This window comes from Drosophila grimshawi, unplaced genomic scaffold (genome assembly GCF_018153295.1).
Source record: "Drosophila grimshawi isolate 15287-2541.00 unplaced genomic scaffold, ASM1815329v1 contig_44, whole genome shotgun sequence".
Classification (NCBI taxonomy): Eukaryota; Metazoa; Arthropoda; class Insecta; order Diptera; family Drosophilidae; genus Drosophila; species Drosophila grimshawi.
Window position 1 is genome coordinate 2,524,509 of NW_025063240.1, and position 18,225 is coordinate 2,542,733.

The following is an 18,225-nucleotide window of genomic DNA, read 5'->3' on the forward strand; positions in this document are numbered from 1 at the left end:
AAATATATAATCTCCATTGATAAAATATATTTGTATATACTTCGATCAATTTTATTTACACTAGAATTTTAAAGTACCAAATTGAACTGTGGCTGAATCCAAATAGAAGTGTACTGACTAACGAAAGATTGTCCATTTGCACTGATATTTTACCAGTCTCCTGATAGGGGAGCATATTTTCTTATGTAATCATCTGGCAGCTGCTCTAGTGCCTCTTGCAGCTTCTTTTTGCCGATACGCTGCACGGGCGTCTCTGTGGGATTTTCGTAGATAATGATTTCCATAGGTATGCCGGGTCTAAACTGCTTGTCCTTCGGATTTGGACCCAACATGAGTTCATTGACTTCCGAATCGCGCAACAATAAATAGTTTTGCTCCATGGGTATAAAATCGCTGGGATTCTGGTAGCTGGCGTAGTCACGCACCAGGCGGATAACGCTACGCGAGTTTAGATAATAGCGATCGTAGATGGTCAGTGAATAGTATAGATTGCGGGTTGTTTTTGGGGCAACCAGCCAGAAGACATAGATGCCAGCGTTGCTGCCATTCATCCCGACCAGTTCGCGCTCCAACATTTTATCCTTGAGATGGGCATACCAGGTGCTGCGACAGGCCATCATCATAATGGGCAGATAATTCTCATACTTGCGATTGTCGTTGAATAGCGCCGAATTATGTTGACTCAAATAGGTGAGGCCCGGCAGCGTTTGTGGTTTGCCCTCCACTCCGCCAAACAAGAAGGTGGCCAAGCACTTATTAACGCCATATTCACAAACCATTGGATCAAAGCATATTACCGCTGGCTTATGCTCATACATCTCCGAGCTTGTAATGCCCGTCGAATGCAAATGCTTGTGCAGCACATGCACCATCATGTTGGAGGGGAAAACTACGTCTTTGCATCTGCCAACTGGACATTTGCCTGGTACACGAGACAATCCATGCACAGCTGCTTGGAGTTTGATTTCTTTCTGTTCGTTGTCCTTCGCCTCCTGCAACTTCTTTTCCATATTTATTTCCAATTCGTCTCGCTGCTGCTTATGTTTTGATATACCTCTAGGCATATTGAAGGCTTGAATTTAATTTATAAACATATCTTTTAAACGCAGAAAGAAACTATGACTATTTCGATTAGAGTTCGGTATTGGTAAAATAAAAATGAGAATATTTATTCAACTGAAGTATGAGATTTGGCCTGTTTGATGATATAAAAAGTTACTATTTAATATAAACAATTTATATGGGTAATATGGGTATATATGCAATGTAATAATTGCATTTGATGAAAGCTTGTCAGACAATTTTTGGCTGGTAATTTCTTGTTCTTGTTTTAAAGTTTGCTTTTATTGGCAGGTCAAAGATAATATGCATACACAATACACAGATCCCTGGTAAACTTAATTAATTATCTATAAAATAGTAATGCTTAGGAACACTACAACGCTTTCGAGTGCATACTCATACACAAAATATAATATACGAATTCAAAAATTTGAAAGTCTTCGTTTCTATTACTTAATAATAGAAAATATTTCTAAAAAGTAGACATGTTTTTTTATAAAAAATTCCATGTGAAATTCTGAATATAGTTATGAAATTTGCTCTCTCTAGTGCTATGTTAGTGTTAGAGATAGTTACTCTCGGATTCAAATCGCCGTGAAATCGTAGGTTTTCCAAATTAAATTTAAATAAACTATTTAAAATTTTAAAAGTTAATTTCTAATATAAGGTGTTTTTTTCTATATTTGCGAAAAATTTACCCTGGAATTAAGAAAAGACAATCCTTGGTTTTATGTTCAGTTTTCAAAATATATTTCCGTAATAAGGTTAGTTACTTTCTAAAATTAAATTTTTTCTGAGTGTAAGCTACTTTAGAAATAGAAAACCTATTTATTGTGCTTAGAATCATAATGAGCACATGTCAAATTTGATCAAAATTTTATTATCGAAAATTCGATCAACGTATACCAAAAATATTTTGACATTCAAAATAAATCTATTGCCAACAGGCCACACAGAAAACCAACAAGTGACCAGCTAACAAGCCATAGTCTCTATTCTGGAAGCTCGGATTTCCATGCTTTGTTATTTGTTGTTGTGCATTTCATTTTTCTTAGTTTAGTTCGGAGTCAAGTTTGACAGGACCGAAATGAAAATTGGATTGGTCTGTGAGAACAAAAAGCAAAAATGGTCGGACATTCAAAACCATTTATAGAAGTGCGCGGGTAATTCGAAAAGTTTGCTCATACTCGCCAAATGGACAGAATGCCGAGCACTTCAATTTAAACTTTTGGCCACCCGCAAGTTTTTTGGAGGCCAGATACTATGGAGATTGTGCTTAGAATTAGGCGAGAATGCCAGCCAATTGTTTTGTTGTTGTAGCCATCTTAGGCCTTGGCTCACAACGCCAAGTTTCATCTTAAGTAGCAAGGCGCAGGGTCTGGCTACCCATGAAAAGGGTCGCTGGCATTACAAAGAGTTAATTAATTACTTCTCTAATCGCCTTTGATTAGCCATTCAAGACTAACGGAAAAAAAATATAATTTTATTTATGTATATATATGTAAATATACATTTTATATACACAATATATTATATATTATATGTTATATGTTATATATTACATATTATATATTATATATTATATATTATATATTATATATTATATATTATATATTATATATTATATATTATATATTATATAATATATAATATAATGCTAAATAATGGTGGCAATTGCATTGTCTGTATCCCACTTGGCCAGCACATGTCCGATTTTGATATGGGTATATGCCACCTATATCTTAATTTCACCACAAAAGCCAGCACTTTAATGCCATGAGCTGCAAAAAGGTCTTTGGCTCCCTTTTCAAAAAATAGGTTCAACTCGCTTAGCTCCCAAGTTTGCAACACAATTTAATTCCAAAAAATATTCTTCGGCTCACACACAAATTGCACAGTTGTCAATAGTTCTTTTTTTCTTTCCTTTTTATTTTGGTATGTGCCGCCACCAACTTTATCGACACTTTGATGTGAGTGCAAAAGGTGCGTGTCAAGTTTGGGACTGGGTCTCTATCTTTGACAGCTACGAGGCGCCGGCCGTAAAATGGAGACTTACCCACTTTTGGGATGCACACGCAAGAGTCATAGTCAGAAAATGAAAAAGGAACGGAAGCGGATACGGATACGGATACGAGTATACGTTTGTATGAAAAAATGCCAGAGTTGAACAGGCAATTTAGGACAAGTGAAGTATGCACAAATAGCAGGTGAAGTATTTTAGAAATTTTTTAGATGAAATTTGCATATTGATGCCAAATACTTGCAAAGAAAAAAATTGCTGAAAGATTCGTCAGAATACTACAAACTAATCCAAATAACCAGAACACTTTTTGAATGAAATCTGTATTAAGTTTTTGGCATTTTGAGCTGTAAATAGGAATGTGTGAAGTACTATAAGTGCAATATATTCTCAACAATTAATTTTAATACGCATTTATTTTATATATGAATACGTATTTTATAATTGAATTTATAATTGGATTTGTTTGTCATACTTAATACCTTTTATATTGTACTTTTCTATTACTATCTAGTATAAATATAATTTGTATTATGCGGATGCTATTAAAATACTATTGTAAAGTTTGAAGTACCGCATTGAGGGAGGTGTTTGAGATCCCACAAAAAAAATATATATATTATAAACAGAGTTGATATAGCCATGCCCATGTGTCTGTCTTTTTCTTTATGACTTTGTGTCTCAATTTCAAAGCTATCTTGAAGAGTACATGTCGAAGACTTCATATAGGCACAATTGGTCGAAAGATGTGTAGTTTTATGAGAAGTTTTTGGGTGTAACAAGTTATGTGAATCAAACTAACCAGATTTGCGTGTCGGTATTTATTTAGACTAAAATTGACAATAAGTTGGATATTTTCCTAATTTTCTTTCTAAATTTAGATTTCTTCAGACTGACTTAGTTGTTGTTTTATTTAATTGTGTAATTAATTACTATAATGCGAAGCACTTAACATTCATTATATATCTTTGTGATAGGCTAATTTATTGGAAATTATAAATAAATAAAGCCCTACTGATATATTTGACAGTTAATAGTGTAACCCATTAAGCTGATAATGGTTCAAAGGCAAATGTGCGTGGTTTCTAATTAGTAATCGAATTTAGCTGTTATTTGGACTTCACTTTGTTCAATTCGTGTGCGATCAGATAAGTTGGTTATTATCATTGAGTCATACAACAAACAAAACGAATTTTGAGCGTACATTTGTCAAATGTTTCAAGTGTCAGTCAGGCCTTATATATGTGGCATCATGACAATGAATTCATTCAGCAAAAATAGTGATTGACATTTCCATTTGGTGCAATAACCAATAACGCTGAGTACTGACAAACAGATGAGTGTAAATTTGAAAAGCGCAATTATGCAATTGAAACCAGTTTAAAAGTGTGGACGGGGCTCAACCGATGCACCATCAGCCAAACAAATCATATAGTTTTGCGGTGAATTTGCTGGCATTATGCGAGCTGTAGTTGCCAGTGAAATATTCCCATTTACATACACTGGCAGTAAAACAAATACAAACTCGAGCACAAGCACTGCTCATAGTACAAACACAAACCCAAACATAAACACACACACCCTCAGACTCCACTTAATTTGTAAATAGATGCGGCTCTGCGAACTGAAGTTGTTGGCATACAAACACATTCGCATGTCGGTTGCCAATTTGAAGTTGATTTTGAAAACTCACTTAGTGGCATAATATCGAGCAATGGTTTGTAAAATTCGTTGAATGGACTCAAATGAGCTGTAATCGGGCTTATATTTCAAAGGAGTCAATAATTGTAGGAAATTGCAATCGTACTATTTGATTCAATTCAACAGTCCATAGCTTGAATTTAGTTATTAATAAATATAAGCCGCAAATTTGACTCCCATTGCAAATAGGTTTCATATTACAAATTATTTATGTCGCATTTAGAGTGAAATTATTTCATAATTCATATTTATAACAAAAATATGTCTACAAATTTCTATAAATCTGATATTAAATAATGAGTTTTAAAATTGATTAGATTCAAAGGTAAGTTTGGAATATTCTTTATCAAATTTTAACTTAAGGAATAGTATCCTTCTTTACATTATTTATTTTATATATGCATATATACATAATTTTTTCATACGCTTATGCTATTAAGAACACACATTTTTTCCGTTTTCTGTTTAATATAAGTATGAAATATATCCATGACAAATATGAGAATCAATATATCCAATAAATTATGCTTATGGAAATATATATCTCTTTAATTGTCATAAGAAAATATTGAAATTGATTCAAGCCCTTATGCTCCATCATGAAGTTATCCACTCCATCGTTAAGCACAGACACGTATCCGTATCTGGTTTGCTTTATATCCACTTGAAGGCCAACATATGCAGGCAAACGATGATAAATGATGACAGAGATGCTGTTAATGCAAAAGAGAATACAAAAATGCGCACAAATCAGCTGACCCATAAATATGCCTTCGCTTAATATGTATGTCTATATCTTCTTGTCGTTGTCGCCTGGGCATGATGACCCCAGGCAAAGAATACAGAACAGCCGAATCAAATTCCACGCAGGCGTGAGTTTGAACATCATTAATATTCTTATATGCATTATTGTATTTATTATTGATTTTCTGACGGAAAATGTCTGTGCCCTTAGATTTTCGTTTGGCTTCCTTTGATTAAAGTGGCTCGATGCTTTAAAGCATTCTGCCATACGTATACTTAATATGGATAAAAATTGATCGCAAAAATTGTTGTATTTGCACATATGTAAATGTACCTAATTAGTTAATTTATGTGCAGTAAATAAATTGTATATACAGCAAAAAGTCTGCCAAAAAACTGTCTATGGAGCGGAAAAGAAATGAGACGAACTCGAAATGCTCTTCAGAACACTGAAACGTAATAGAAAAAAATATTCTCATTTATTTATTGTTATTATATAAAAAATGTATCAAAAAATTTATGTAATCCATGAGTAACTTAAAAAAAAGAAATTACTGAACTAACAAGCTAAAAAACATATTCCAAGCACGAGCAAATGAGTGCATTATGCGGAATGATATCATGGGTCGATCCGTTGGAGAAAACTGAGTAAAACTCCGGACTAAAAGTGCTGGCAATTGCAGTCGAGCTGTGGTGCTGTGGCAGTGCGGCTTTTTGGCCTGTTTGCGGATGTAGAACATTTAATTTAAAATAAAATACATCATGCTGGCCAATTATTTCAGCAATTTTTGCAAATTAGTAGCTACCGACTATTTCTGTGGCCCAAAAAGCGCCAATTATCTTGAGAGGGTGTGTCTTTCCATTTAAATGTGGGTGTGTGGCTGTGTGCATTTTCGTTGCATACTTTTATGCAGTTGGCGCTAATTACGAAGAGAAAAAGCAATTGCTAATGTTGAAACTGGCAAAGAAAGTCGTGGCAAAAACACAAGGCAAACAAGTGGCCATTGTCTGTGTCTCGAGGGTCGAGGCTAACAATATGACAAGGGCCAAACGCATTAACACAAAAACAATTGCTAAACTGACGAAGGGTAAAATCAGGATACGAACGGGAAAAAAGTAAAAGGTGAACCACATACAATGAAATTTTAATTAAGTCTGAGCCGGTTCGCTTTTGTGCTGATGCAGCCAAATGAAAATGCCACTGATTATATATATATATATATAAGCGTGTGTATGTGTGTGTGTGTGGGTATGGATGGTTATGTGTGTTTGCCCGAGTGTATCTAAAATGTTGGCATACATACATATTTTGTTTACCCTTTGCTGTATGTACTTTTATTTTTGTATGTTTGTGTGTTCATGTTATGTTTTGTTCTGTTTTGTTCTGTTCTGAATGGCTGCACAAATACAAAACGTCTGCAACTTTGTGCATGAGTGTGTGAGTGTGAGTGTATGAGTGTGTGAGTGTGCGTGAATGTGTTTCGGTCTCTGTGCAACATAAATGCATTTGTGTAATTACACAACAAACACAAGCACAAGCACAAGCAAACACAATTGTATCTATATCATGTACTTTGTAGCATTTTAGTAATGTTGCCACCACTCGTGCATCATTTTAAAGCCCATTTTCTAATTGAAGTAAATGTGCTAAAAACAGCTAAACTTTCAGAAATAAGAAAATTGCTTAAGTATTGTTTGTAAATTCGGCTCATTAGACAATTAGTTCTCGACAGCACAGTGGGCTGATTTGAATGACTTGACTTCTGCAACTGTTTGAAATATTTAACAAATTTGTGGCGGTCTTAAATATCGTAAAAATATTCAGCAAAAACAATAGAATTTGGAACGTCGAAATATTTGTGTTAAGTGCGAAGAGGATTGCTGACGAAAGCAATTAGAAGGAAATTATTGTTTCGAAAGTGAAAGTAGAATAATATTGGAAATGGAATGCCAAATTTGAAATCTAAAAGTACATGAGGTTGCTTAAATTTCACACTGAGAAATTATTATTTGGCAAATTAATATCGGATAGTAAAATTTTTTTTAATTTAGATCGTGTTATAATATATATATGTATATTTATAGGTTTGCCGATTATAGCATTCTCTTGTCGATCTTGATTGTTATATGATAAAATTCCGCGTTTGTTAATTTATTTTTAAATCTTTATCGGGTCTGATAGAAATACAAATCTTTTGTTATCGCAGAAGGGAATATTCTAACAACATAAACTTTTAGTTAAAAAGATTAATTAAAATTACAATTCCTATGACAGGGTCATCTATTTTTTTGTAAATAAATAGTTTTGCTTAAATTGCGAACAAGCTTTAAATTGTTAATAAAATCAACAACATGAAATTGGCCCTTAAAACGCTTTAACCTCAATTCAAAGTGCCGTTAGCCTTCAAAAGGGCAGCCAGGGACCGAGTGCGTCTGCTTTATTTCAATTAATTAAAAATGCAACTCAATGCATGTTGTATGTGCTGAGAATTACCAAACGCACAGCAACGTTGACCCTGGCTGAAAAACTGTGTCGAGGGATGCAGAAAGTAAAACTCGTTATTAATTCGACCTTTTGCCTAGAGGGGAATTGCAAGCCATGCCAGGGAATGAGGCTGCTGCTGTTGCTGCTGTTGTTGTCGTTGTGAGTGAAGTGAATAAAGCCTCTCAGCCGACGACCCTTGAGTGTTAAGCCACGTCGTTAAGAGGCGGCAATTAATCAGTACTGAGATTTCCACAGCAGAAGAATAAAGTTGCAGCTCAAAGACACTTACACCGGCTTGCGCCGGATCTGCTCTTATGCGTAATGGTCAAGGACCAGGCAGACAGGAAAAAAACAACATCAAAAAAATAAGAAAATTGTTAAAAAGTCAAGCGGCAAAAGCTTAAGGCAGCAATGTAGGGACCAAGGATCAAAGTGCCAACTTGCGACCTGATTGATTACTTTGAGTGACAAGTTTGTCCGCTTATGGGGAATGTTTGATTTTGCAGATTCCTTTTTTTTCACTTTCCGTTTTCTATTCATGTTTTTTTTTTCTTCTTATGTAAATAGAAACAGTTTTTGTGCCAGTCAGCTGTTTATTTATTTAAAGCTGACCAAATTGAGTTCACATAAAAGAAAGACTGAAAAAATAAAATAAATTTAATAAAAAATCACGAAGACTCAAAGTTGCAAAGTAGAAAAGTTGTTATTAAAATGGGTATCAAAAGAATAAAATGTAAAATATAAAATGAAATAATTGGCGATACTATATTTTGAATCATAATTTGGATTTATTAATCTACTTTATGCATATACATTCAGTATAAATACAAGCTTAAATATATATATATTTAAGAATCGATGACACATTTTATGTTCGAATAGGATTGACAAGCCCCCATTTAAGGAGCTCTCCTTAAGCGATAGAGCATAACAATTGCGCAATAAATGCACAAAACTGTCGATTGGTTCACCTGTGAAAAATAGCAAAATTGCATATATAAATAAAAAACGGGTCATGCCAAATGTGACCGAAACAGACATCCCCACACTCACGTACACAAATATAAACACAAGCATGAATACAAACATGAACACAAACATGAACATAAACATAAACATAAACAGAAGCCCTAGCAGGCAAACAAGCACATCGACGATTTATTTCAATCAGGCTGGAAAATTGCGCATACGCCCCGTCAAACGGGCAACAACATCTGACAACTGAAATCATTATAGTAAGGCAGCAAACTAGACGCTAAAGAATATATCGACATGCAGTTTGACAGTTTGACTATTTGACTTTGGCGAGCTCGAATGCCTTCAGACAGTAGCTAGTTGCAATAGTAGTAGAGAAGGAGGAGGAGGTTGATATTTCTGCAGTTCCGTTGACTACGAGGCAAAATGACGTTGCAAGCAGGGCTGGCAAGCGAACAGCAGCAGCAGTTGGGCTGAGGGCCAGGGGATAGCGGGCATTGAATAAACTTGTACAAGATGAAAATCGTAAACATGCTGCTGCTCCTGCTGCTGCTGGTACTGCTGCTGCTTCTGGTACTGCTGCTGCTTTTCCATTGCCCCAATGGCGCCCATAGCCACTGGCAATGTGAAAACTTTTCCTCAATGTGTGAGCAAATAAAATTTGTTTAGTGTACAGGCACAAAACTGCAACCTCCAGTCGTGTTGACGTGTTGCATTGTCGTTTGTTTACACAGCCACACAACGACAAGAGCAGGCAACAAACTTTTCGACATGCTTCAAAAAAGCTGCTCCGCAATTTAAATGCTGAGTTTAAAGCATGCATTACTTTTCAGTGAAATAAATGTGAGCTATTGCTGAAATTGATGTTTACACATTAAGCTTTGCAGCGAATCGTTCAAGGCAAACTTAAATCGAAATGAATTGCTCAATAAACTAATGCACGTATTCTATGCTTTATTATTCTATGACTGACTCATCAATCTACTCCATGCTTGCTTTTTTCATACTATGCATAATAAACGCAAAGCACAAAAACCAAAGAAGTAAAAAAAAAAACAAAGAAAAAACGTTTTCTTGCGACTCACGCGTTTCGAATAAAATGCTGCCAATAAAATGTCATAAAGCGGGAACGTGAACGAACACATTTGAGAGCCAGTGTGCGTGTATGTTTGCTATTGTTATTGTTTATAGTCCCGGCAATCACGTGCTACAAAGTTTTTTGCGGGCTGACATTGCCCAATCCCTTTATTCGGCGCACGCAGTGCGCTTCAGTTGCAAAAATGTCTAAGCAGGGCAAATAGAATCTAACAGCGAAACAACAAAGGAACTAACACTGATTTCAGCAATTTGAAAATGATAACTGGAAAATACCCTGTATTTGGCTTACAGTTTTTTGTATTTCTTAATCAGTACAAAAAAATACAACCAGGTTAAGATGACATACCATCTCAATTTTAGTTGGAGTGCCCAGAAATTGTTAAATATGACCTGCTGCCGCTTAAGTCTTTATATTTATTTATTTATAATATCAGTCGGCAGACAAAAAAGGAATAAGCAAAAAATAAATGTATACAATTCTGGGGGTATTTAATTGCAAATTAATTCTGGCAATCATAGCTTTTATATAAAAACTATAAGAACCTATTTAAAATTATACAAAAAAGGTAAAATTATAATAATTATAATACACATTCATTTTCCATATCTCCTTATATAAATTTTTACCATATTTAAATTATTATTTGACAAAAATAAAAAAATTAAATTCTTCACCTTTTTGAGTAATTCAATGAATAAAACTCAATAGTTAAGCTTATCAAATATTTACACTGCCCAGTTTGCGTTCCATTGATGCACAAAACAAAAGAATAAAAATCAGCATATTTTACGAGTTATTGTCTGTGTTTTTAGATGAAACTCAAATATTTGGAGTTATCCGCAATGTGCACGTAGCCCTGCTTAGATGGTAAATACAAATATTTTTTACTTGTTGCATTTGTCACTGGCCAGTTTTACGCATTGTTTGTGTTCAATCAACCAAATTCGTTAGTTCGTTAAAATATAATAGTTTGCAGTTCAGTAGCAAAGAAAAACAAGCCAAAATGTTGTTGCGATTTGCTTGACTTTGAAATACCTTTACCACACTTAAAAATATTTAAGTCCACTTACTATATAAATATATAAATATGTTAAGTAAAGTAAGCCAAGTAATCGACATCTGAAATAGAAATGATTGATTTTAACAAATCTACAATCGTATAACATTAATATATATATAGTAACATTAAATAAATATAGCCTGTTCGCAAAAGGGTAGAACAGGTATAGTATTGTGCACATTTTCTCATATTGAAAACTGAACTTTTCGCTGTAAAATCAATATAACTATATTGTGCAAATCAATGCGTGTTCAATAAGCTAACAGCGATACAAAAAATACGATAAAAAGAAAAGAAATAATAAAAATAACATTTGAAATTCTAAATTGTCACAACTGTTGGTAAACGAATAACAAAACCTATGATAACACATTAAATTGGTATAGTTAAGAGAGTTCGACTGGGAGAATTGCTCAGCCACAGCAGTTATAGTCGTTTAAAGCACAGCTTCTATTTAACGTGTGCATTCACAGATTTCGATGAGCTGTAGAATACACAGAATGCTCACACACATATTTCTGTTCGCTGCGATTATCACAAATACACGCAGGTATGTATGTAAATAGTAAAGTAGTTTGTTCAATTTGCAAACACGGTTTGGTTAACAAAGTCTGTATCTTGATGAAACTACTACAGATTGTCTATATTTGTATATATATCTACATGGTAAACTTGTGGACTATGTATTTAAAACACTATTTATTATTACACTAGTTCTATTATTCGATTTGAATCGTTACTAGTTATTCAGGGGGGTATCGCTATCTATAATATGAAAAAAAGCATCCGAAAACTTTTCTCCTACATTTAAAATTATCATTGCCCCGTTGAGTATCTGAGATAGATGGTCAGACAACTTCATTATGCCCTTCCTACTTATTTTAAAAGGGTTCAGCTTATATATCTCTGTACACACATAATTTTAATTCTCGTAACTATTTTTAAGCCGCTTATAGCAGATGTTATTTAATCGATTGCGATTAATTTGTAAAGTACTAATTTTGTCATAACCTAAGCAAATTTACGAACTGTAAATGCTTTTTGCTTATTGCAGGTGCAATAATTGATTGGCAAATATTAATATATTTAATGAAATGTTGGTAGTTTTGCCAATTCATTTGTGCAAGACAAATATATTTTGTTGAGCTTATTTATGTGCATTAAAATAATTGCAAATATGAAAATTGATTGCGCAACGCCCAAATAATATTACTAATGAATCACAATTAAATGTTTTCCAACAATTTGAAAAACTTGTATGTGAGGCAGGCGTTGTGTGGAACTGGCCGAAACGGGAACAAAATGCCGACTGCTAAAAATAATTAAGCGACCATTGCCAACGCAAACAGTGCTAGACAATAATCAAATCGAGGGGGCGTGGCGGACTTGCCAGACTAGGGAGGAGAGTTGTGTAAATATGCTAGTTGGGCATTGTTTGCCTCACATTGCGTATACGACGTGTATTGCGATAGAAAGTAAAGTACCGCCTGTAAATTGCAAATGTTAAGTGCGTCAACATGGGGCACATGAACCTTATTCGCCCCCGACCGAAGTCCCCTCCTTCAGCTTAACACCATGCCACCACAGATGTCGTGGCATAATGACGCCAACAAATCGACGACAAATGTGCCGCCAGTTATACAACCCTCCATTACACCTACCCACTTATCCACCACCCCTTCGTGGGGACTGTAATAACAAATATTGGTCGCTGGTGAAGTGCTGGCGCATTTTCAATTGCGTTGCGATATGGGGTTTTTGTTGATATCTATCAGATACTTGCCACAGTCCTTGTATTATTTGCCACCGAGCTATTTGTCATGTGACTTTCGTGCTGTTTATTTTGCCAGTGAAATGCATTCCAAAGTGCTTCAGCATTACTTAACAATGCAATTGAAAATGATGTGTGTGCTCTACCATCAAGCTGAATATGATCGATTAACGGAGTTTCATAGTAAGTAGATTAAAAAAATATAGTTTGATTCGCACTACTTTGCAACGTTCAAATTGAAGCCAGCACTTCAGCTCGTCTCGAATTTGGTGTCAATCAGTTAGCGGAAGGATTCCTGTCAAACTCATTAGGCAGCAAAAGTAATCTGCATGTCGCCGGCATTTGCCGGTCAAAGCCAATGATTACAATCAACATGGTCATGGAAGAAATGCAATTGGCGTTAATGCCAGTAAACTAGTACACACAGTACAACTGTAACGCAGTCATTGCCCCAATTGGGATGACACGGCAATCGATTTGTGCTTTGATTGACTCAACGAAATGCAAGCGATTTGATTTGTTTGTGTGGCCATGTGCATGTGAGTGTGTGGATGTGCCAACAAAATGGCGGTTCTGGCAATCACATGCCTCGGACCATAACGCATCGAAATTAACAAAAGTCAACGCATAGTCAATTACGGGTAGGCGATGTTGTTGACCATGTCGTGGACATGGCGTCTCATCAGCCAAATGGTTGACTGCCTGTGCCTGGCTCTCATCCCAGCGTTGGTCAACACACACTTATCGTAAAGTACGCACCCACGCACACTTGTGCAATCGTAACCAATTTGCGGCAGGATTTTCCGGCTGTCCTCGATGGAGTTCTGGGCTCGTAGTTGCCGGCTTGCATGCTCAATGCTCATTGATCGCTGCACAAAAGTTTAGAAATAATTAGTAAACTTTTAATTGGAAACTAGTACGCAATGGCAAATCGATTGGTTGCATTCCTGCAGTTCTGCAATCAGGCCCCCTCCTTCCCCCATTCCCCTTCCGAGCTGCCTTCCTCTATTCATCCAATCCCAATGGCTGGCACAGTCTATTATTGAGTGCCCGGTCGCTTTTTTGGTTTTTAGCCGATGATTTTCCGAGTGCTTTTTACTTCGATTGCATTTTCGGTGTTCTTTTGATGTTGTTTCTTGTTCCTGAAGTTGTTTATTTTTCCTTGTTATTTTTGTTATTGTTTTTTGTACTTCACTGTTGTTTCTGTGTGTGTGTGCGCGCGTGTGTGTAACTTTATTTCGTTGCAATTTTATTCCCATGAAATTTGTGGCTCCGCACAAATTTTCAAGTCTTTGTGGCTTACAAGGATTTCCTAACGAAATATGCACTGCATGCTGTTTGGTTAGCAGTTTCTGCAAAACTTTATGGCCATACTTTCAAGAGGAATTGGCACTGGAATGTCGGATAAAGGCGCGGGGACGCGGCGGCGAATGCGTGATATACTAAATTAGCCAACAAAACAGCAACATACACTCTTGCACGCCATACGACACTGTGCGTATACGTAATGTTACGGATTGTAAGTATTGAGTTTAAACTGCTTTTTTCTTCTTTTTTTTTTTTTAGCTTGCATGGCAATTTGAGTCAGTGTACGTTAGCTATAAATATTTTTACTCAAAAATATTGTCCGTTTGGGAAAAGTTTAAAGTTCAAATAATTTTGAGATTATTTTTTAGCCTTTTGTTAACTTTAGCCATTATATTATGTACATTGTTGCAGTCTTAATAAATCATTGATTTCGGAGTCTATATGAACTTCAAGTATTTAACTTAAGGTAAACGTTTAAAATATGTGACATTTAGTCAAACGAAACTGTCGTTTACTATTCGCAACTCAATTTGGGGAAGTCACTTGCCCTGGAAACTTAGCACAGTTTCTTCTACTTCTTCGTAGCAAATTAGATTATTGTCTATTATATTTAGTAGAACACGGTAGATGGAAATTTGTGCAGTGCACTTTAAATCTTAAACGTAATTTAATTTCCAATGCAAAGCAACATCCGAGGGTAGAAAAAAGCAAAATAAATGCAACGCACCTGTGCAGTTGCTGAGGTGGCGACGCACCTGCCGCCGGGAGACGGGTAACGGAGACATGGAAAAGGGATTGAAGCCAGACGCAGACATACACTGGGGTGCATATTAGCAGTAAGGACAGCTCCCTTTCATCCATTGCGATGCGCAACACTTGCTTACCATTATTTATATACATATATGCGCATTCAAGTTTCTAAAAAGCAAGCGGGAATGCTGCCGTAACTACTGATTTACTACACAATACTTTGGCGGTTCATCTTTTTTTCTGGATTAACTGAAAAAATGTAATTGAACATAGTTCACTGCAAGTCAGAATTTATAATTGAAATGTGTATATTTTGCTTAAGGACTTGCGAGTTAACTCAAATGTTAAGTTCTGATCGATTTGATATACCCATTGGCGCTATGCATTTTAAGGGTATGTGAAATGCTCGAGCATTCAGAGCGCATTAGCGCGAATGTTCATAGCTGTTGTCCTCTGTAAGAATGTGTGTGTGGGTGTAGGTGTAGGTGTGTGTTTGTGAATTCAACTGGCAGCCACAACGATGGCTACTCCGACTGTGACTTCAGTTTTGACTCGGGCTTTAACTGTGCCTGAGTCTAATGCGTGCCTCAAGGCTTCACTCGCAGTGTTCGCTAACGGTAACTGCCGCCATTTTAAACTCGTTTCGCATGCAGCCGTTTTTTGCATTCTTATTTCATGCCCAACGTGAAAATGCCGCATGCCATAATGAAATGAAATGTAATTTGCATTTAAACACACACCCACTCACACTATGTATATATATATATATATATTTATATATATAGCACAAAAGGCAGGTAAACTGAAAAATCCTTAGAGGCATGCAGAGCTGATCGGGTTGGGGGCTGCGTGGGTGTGGGGCTGTGGGATTTCTAGGGAGTGCTGCTCGTGCGTGTCTGGCGGCGCATTTACATTTACACGGTTGGGCCAGAGCCCACATGCATTTCATTTCATTAAAATTGCAAAAATACATTTAAAGTGAAGCTGGTTACATATTACATTCTGCACGCTTCTAATACCCTGCACCTATTCAGATGGTAGAATAAATAGGCAACCCTTAGAAAATATATATACTTGATCAGTATGCAAAGCTCACTCAATATTGCATCAATTTTGCCATCGACTTATAAACGGATCGTATAATAAACATAAAATGGACGCAAGAAAGTATTTTCTTAATTGGGTACAGGGTATCTCTTAGTCTTGACTAGAGTAATTTTCTTATAATATTTTATTTGGTTGTCAGTTGCTGCTATGATTTTTGAACTTTTTCATATTGCCAATAAGAACTTCTTCTCTAACAAATTATTTTTCATTTAATTAATTTTTTATGCATCGTAACCTTTGTGTGAAGATTTTTATGGCTATGCCGTAAACGAATATGCATTTTGATATATACTGTTCATATGGAAATACGCAGCTAATAACATTATCCTTGCCTTGTATCATATTTCAAATTCGCATGCGAGCACATGTTAACAGTTGGTTTCAATTTCATTTGCAAAAATGCAAAAATGTAAAAATGTAAAGTAAATCATTGGTTCAGTTTTGGCCCATCAACCTTTCATTAGGGGGAGCCAAGTTACCTCGATGAGCACTGCTGTCTACTTTATTTTATTGGCACATCAGTTCAGCATCATATCAAAGCTGATTTTAGTGTATGTTTTTTTATTCACCTTCAAACAGTCGTGGCAATTTAGAATTTTAAATTTTGTTGTTATTTTTTTCATCGTATCGGTGTTATCTTTTAGGACATGTGTTGATTTCAACAATATTTCATGTGCAGTTTTCAATATGTCAAGTTATGCGAAATGCATCTGTCAATACCACATCCGAGTTTTATAATTGGCTATATTAATATGAGTGTAATGTACATAACGATTGTATATTTGATAATATCAGTAATTTCTGCTTCAGTTATGGAAATGAAAATTTAAATATATATTACATAACTAAAAATACCTAAATACTTTATCCATTAATATTATTTTGTAATATTATATGAACATAGTGTGAACTTACTTGTGGTACAGGTATTTCAAAGTCAAGCATTTGGCAACAGCATTTGGGCTTGTTTTCATTTGCTTTTCAATTGCAAACTATTATTTTTTAACGAGCTAACGAATTCGGTAGATTGAACACAAGTAAAGCGTAAAACTGGCCAGTGACAAATGCAACATGTGCAAAATATGTTTATTTACTATATAAATGGATTACGAGACCATCCAAAGGAGCTGCGAATATTTAGGTTTCATATCAAAAATTGACAATAATTCGATTTTGCACAAAACGAAAATATTTCCTAGAGCACTTGCAATTTTTTTAAGGCAATTTTGTGTTGGCGTATATGGTACGATTAGTTCGGTGAAAATAATTGTTTAACAAGGTATATTATTGGCTTATTTTTTGTTGTGTCAATAATTTGACTACCCTTATTTTTTGTTGTGTCAATAATTTGACTACCCATATTTGCTAGGTATCGTAATATTGTTAACTGACCTTTATATACAGTAATTAAAAAAAAAATCAATTAGTATTTTTATAATGTATTATAACAATTTATTAAAATAGTTATAACAAATTATTATACTATGTATAATATATAGGATATAAGCATTTTATATTAATTTAACTTTCATCTGCACAACTATTACTTAACTGAGATAACTTTTCGACACTGTATGAATTTAAAGAAATATATCAATGAAAAATGTAAATAATAACGTTAATTTCTTTATTCAGTTTTTTTCATCTCTACATTTGAATCAGCATTTAAAATCTTCTAACAATTTCAGATAGATAGTTAGAGAGTTCTATTTTTTTAAGACTATATTTTTACCTGATTGTTGATTTGAATTCTTCTTTTTCTAGGTTGCTGCTTGTATTAACCTGAATAGAATATGCACTTTTCAATTTATTCAACAGCGCTTGAATAGTTAGTTCTTTGTGTTCAATTTCGATTTTTGGGCTTCAATAGTTGACTGCATTTTCATCACATATAATAAAAGCTGTTTCAATTTAAGAAACATAAAGGTACCACATTTACAATGCATTTCTGGGGTCGTGCACTGTAAGAGAAATGTGAAAATCATTTTGGAATTGCTATTGAAACATATAAATTGCTTAGGAATTCGCTATTGCTAGCGCCAGCGGCGTGTTGAGCATATATTGAAAGTTACAGAAATATTTCCAAACGTGCTCTATTAACAAATTATCTTATATGTAAGTGGTCTTCGAACAGATAATATGA

General features: G+C 35.0%; 1 protein-coding gene across 1 annotated transcript; it reads right to left on the reverse strand.

Moving 5' to 3' along the window:
- Nucleotides 1-25: 25 nt before the first annotated feature.
- Nucleotides 26-1,105, reverse strand: LOC6570381. Its single transcript, XM_001996575.3, has one exon. It carries the CDS (start codon nt 1,062-1,064, stop codon nt 150-152), a length of 915 nt encoding a protein of 304 aa, XP_001996611.2. The 5' UTR covers nt 1,065-1,105; the 3' UTR covers nt 26-149.
- Between the last annotated feature and the right edge of the window lie 17,120 nt (nt 1,106-18,225).

Excerpts from the sequence above, each read along its gene's own strand:
- LOC6570381 (XM_001996575.3), bottom strand. The coding sequence starts at position 1,064 with ATGCCTAGAGGTATATCAAAACATAAGCAGCAGCGAGACGAATTGGAA.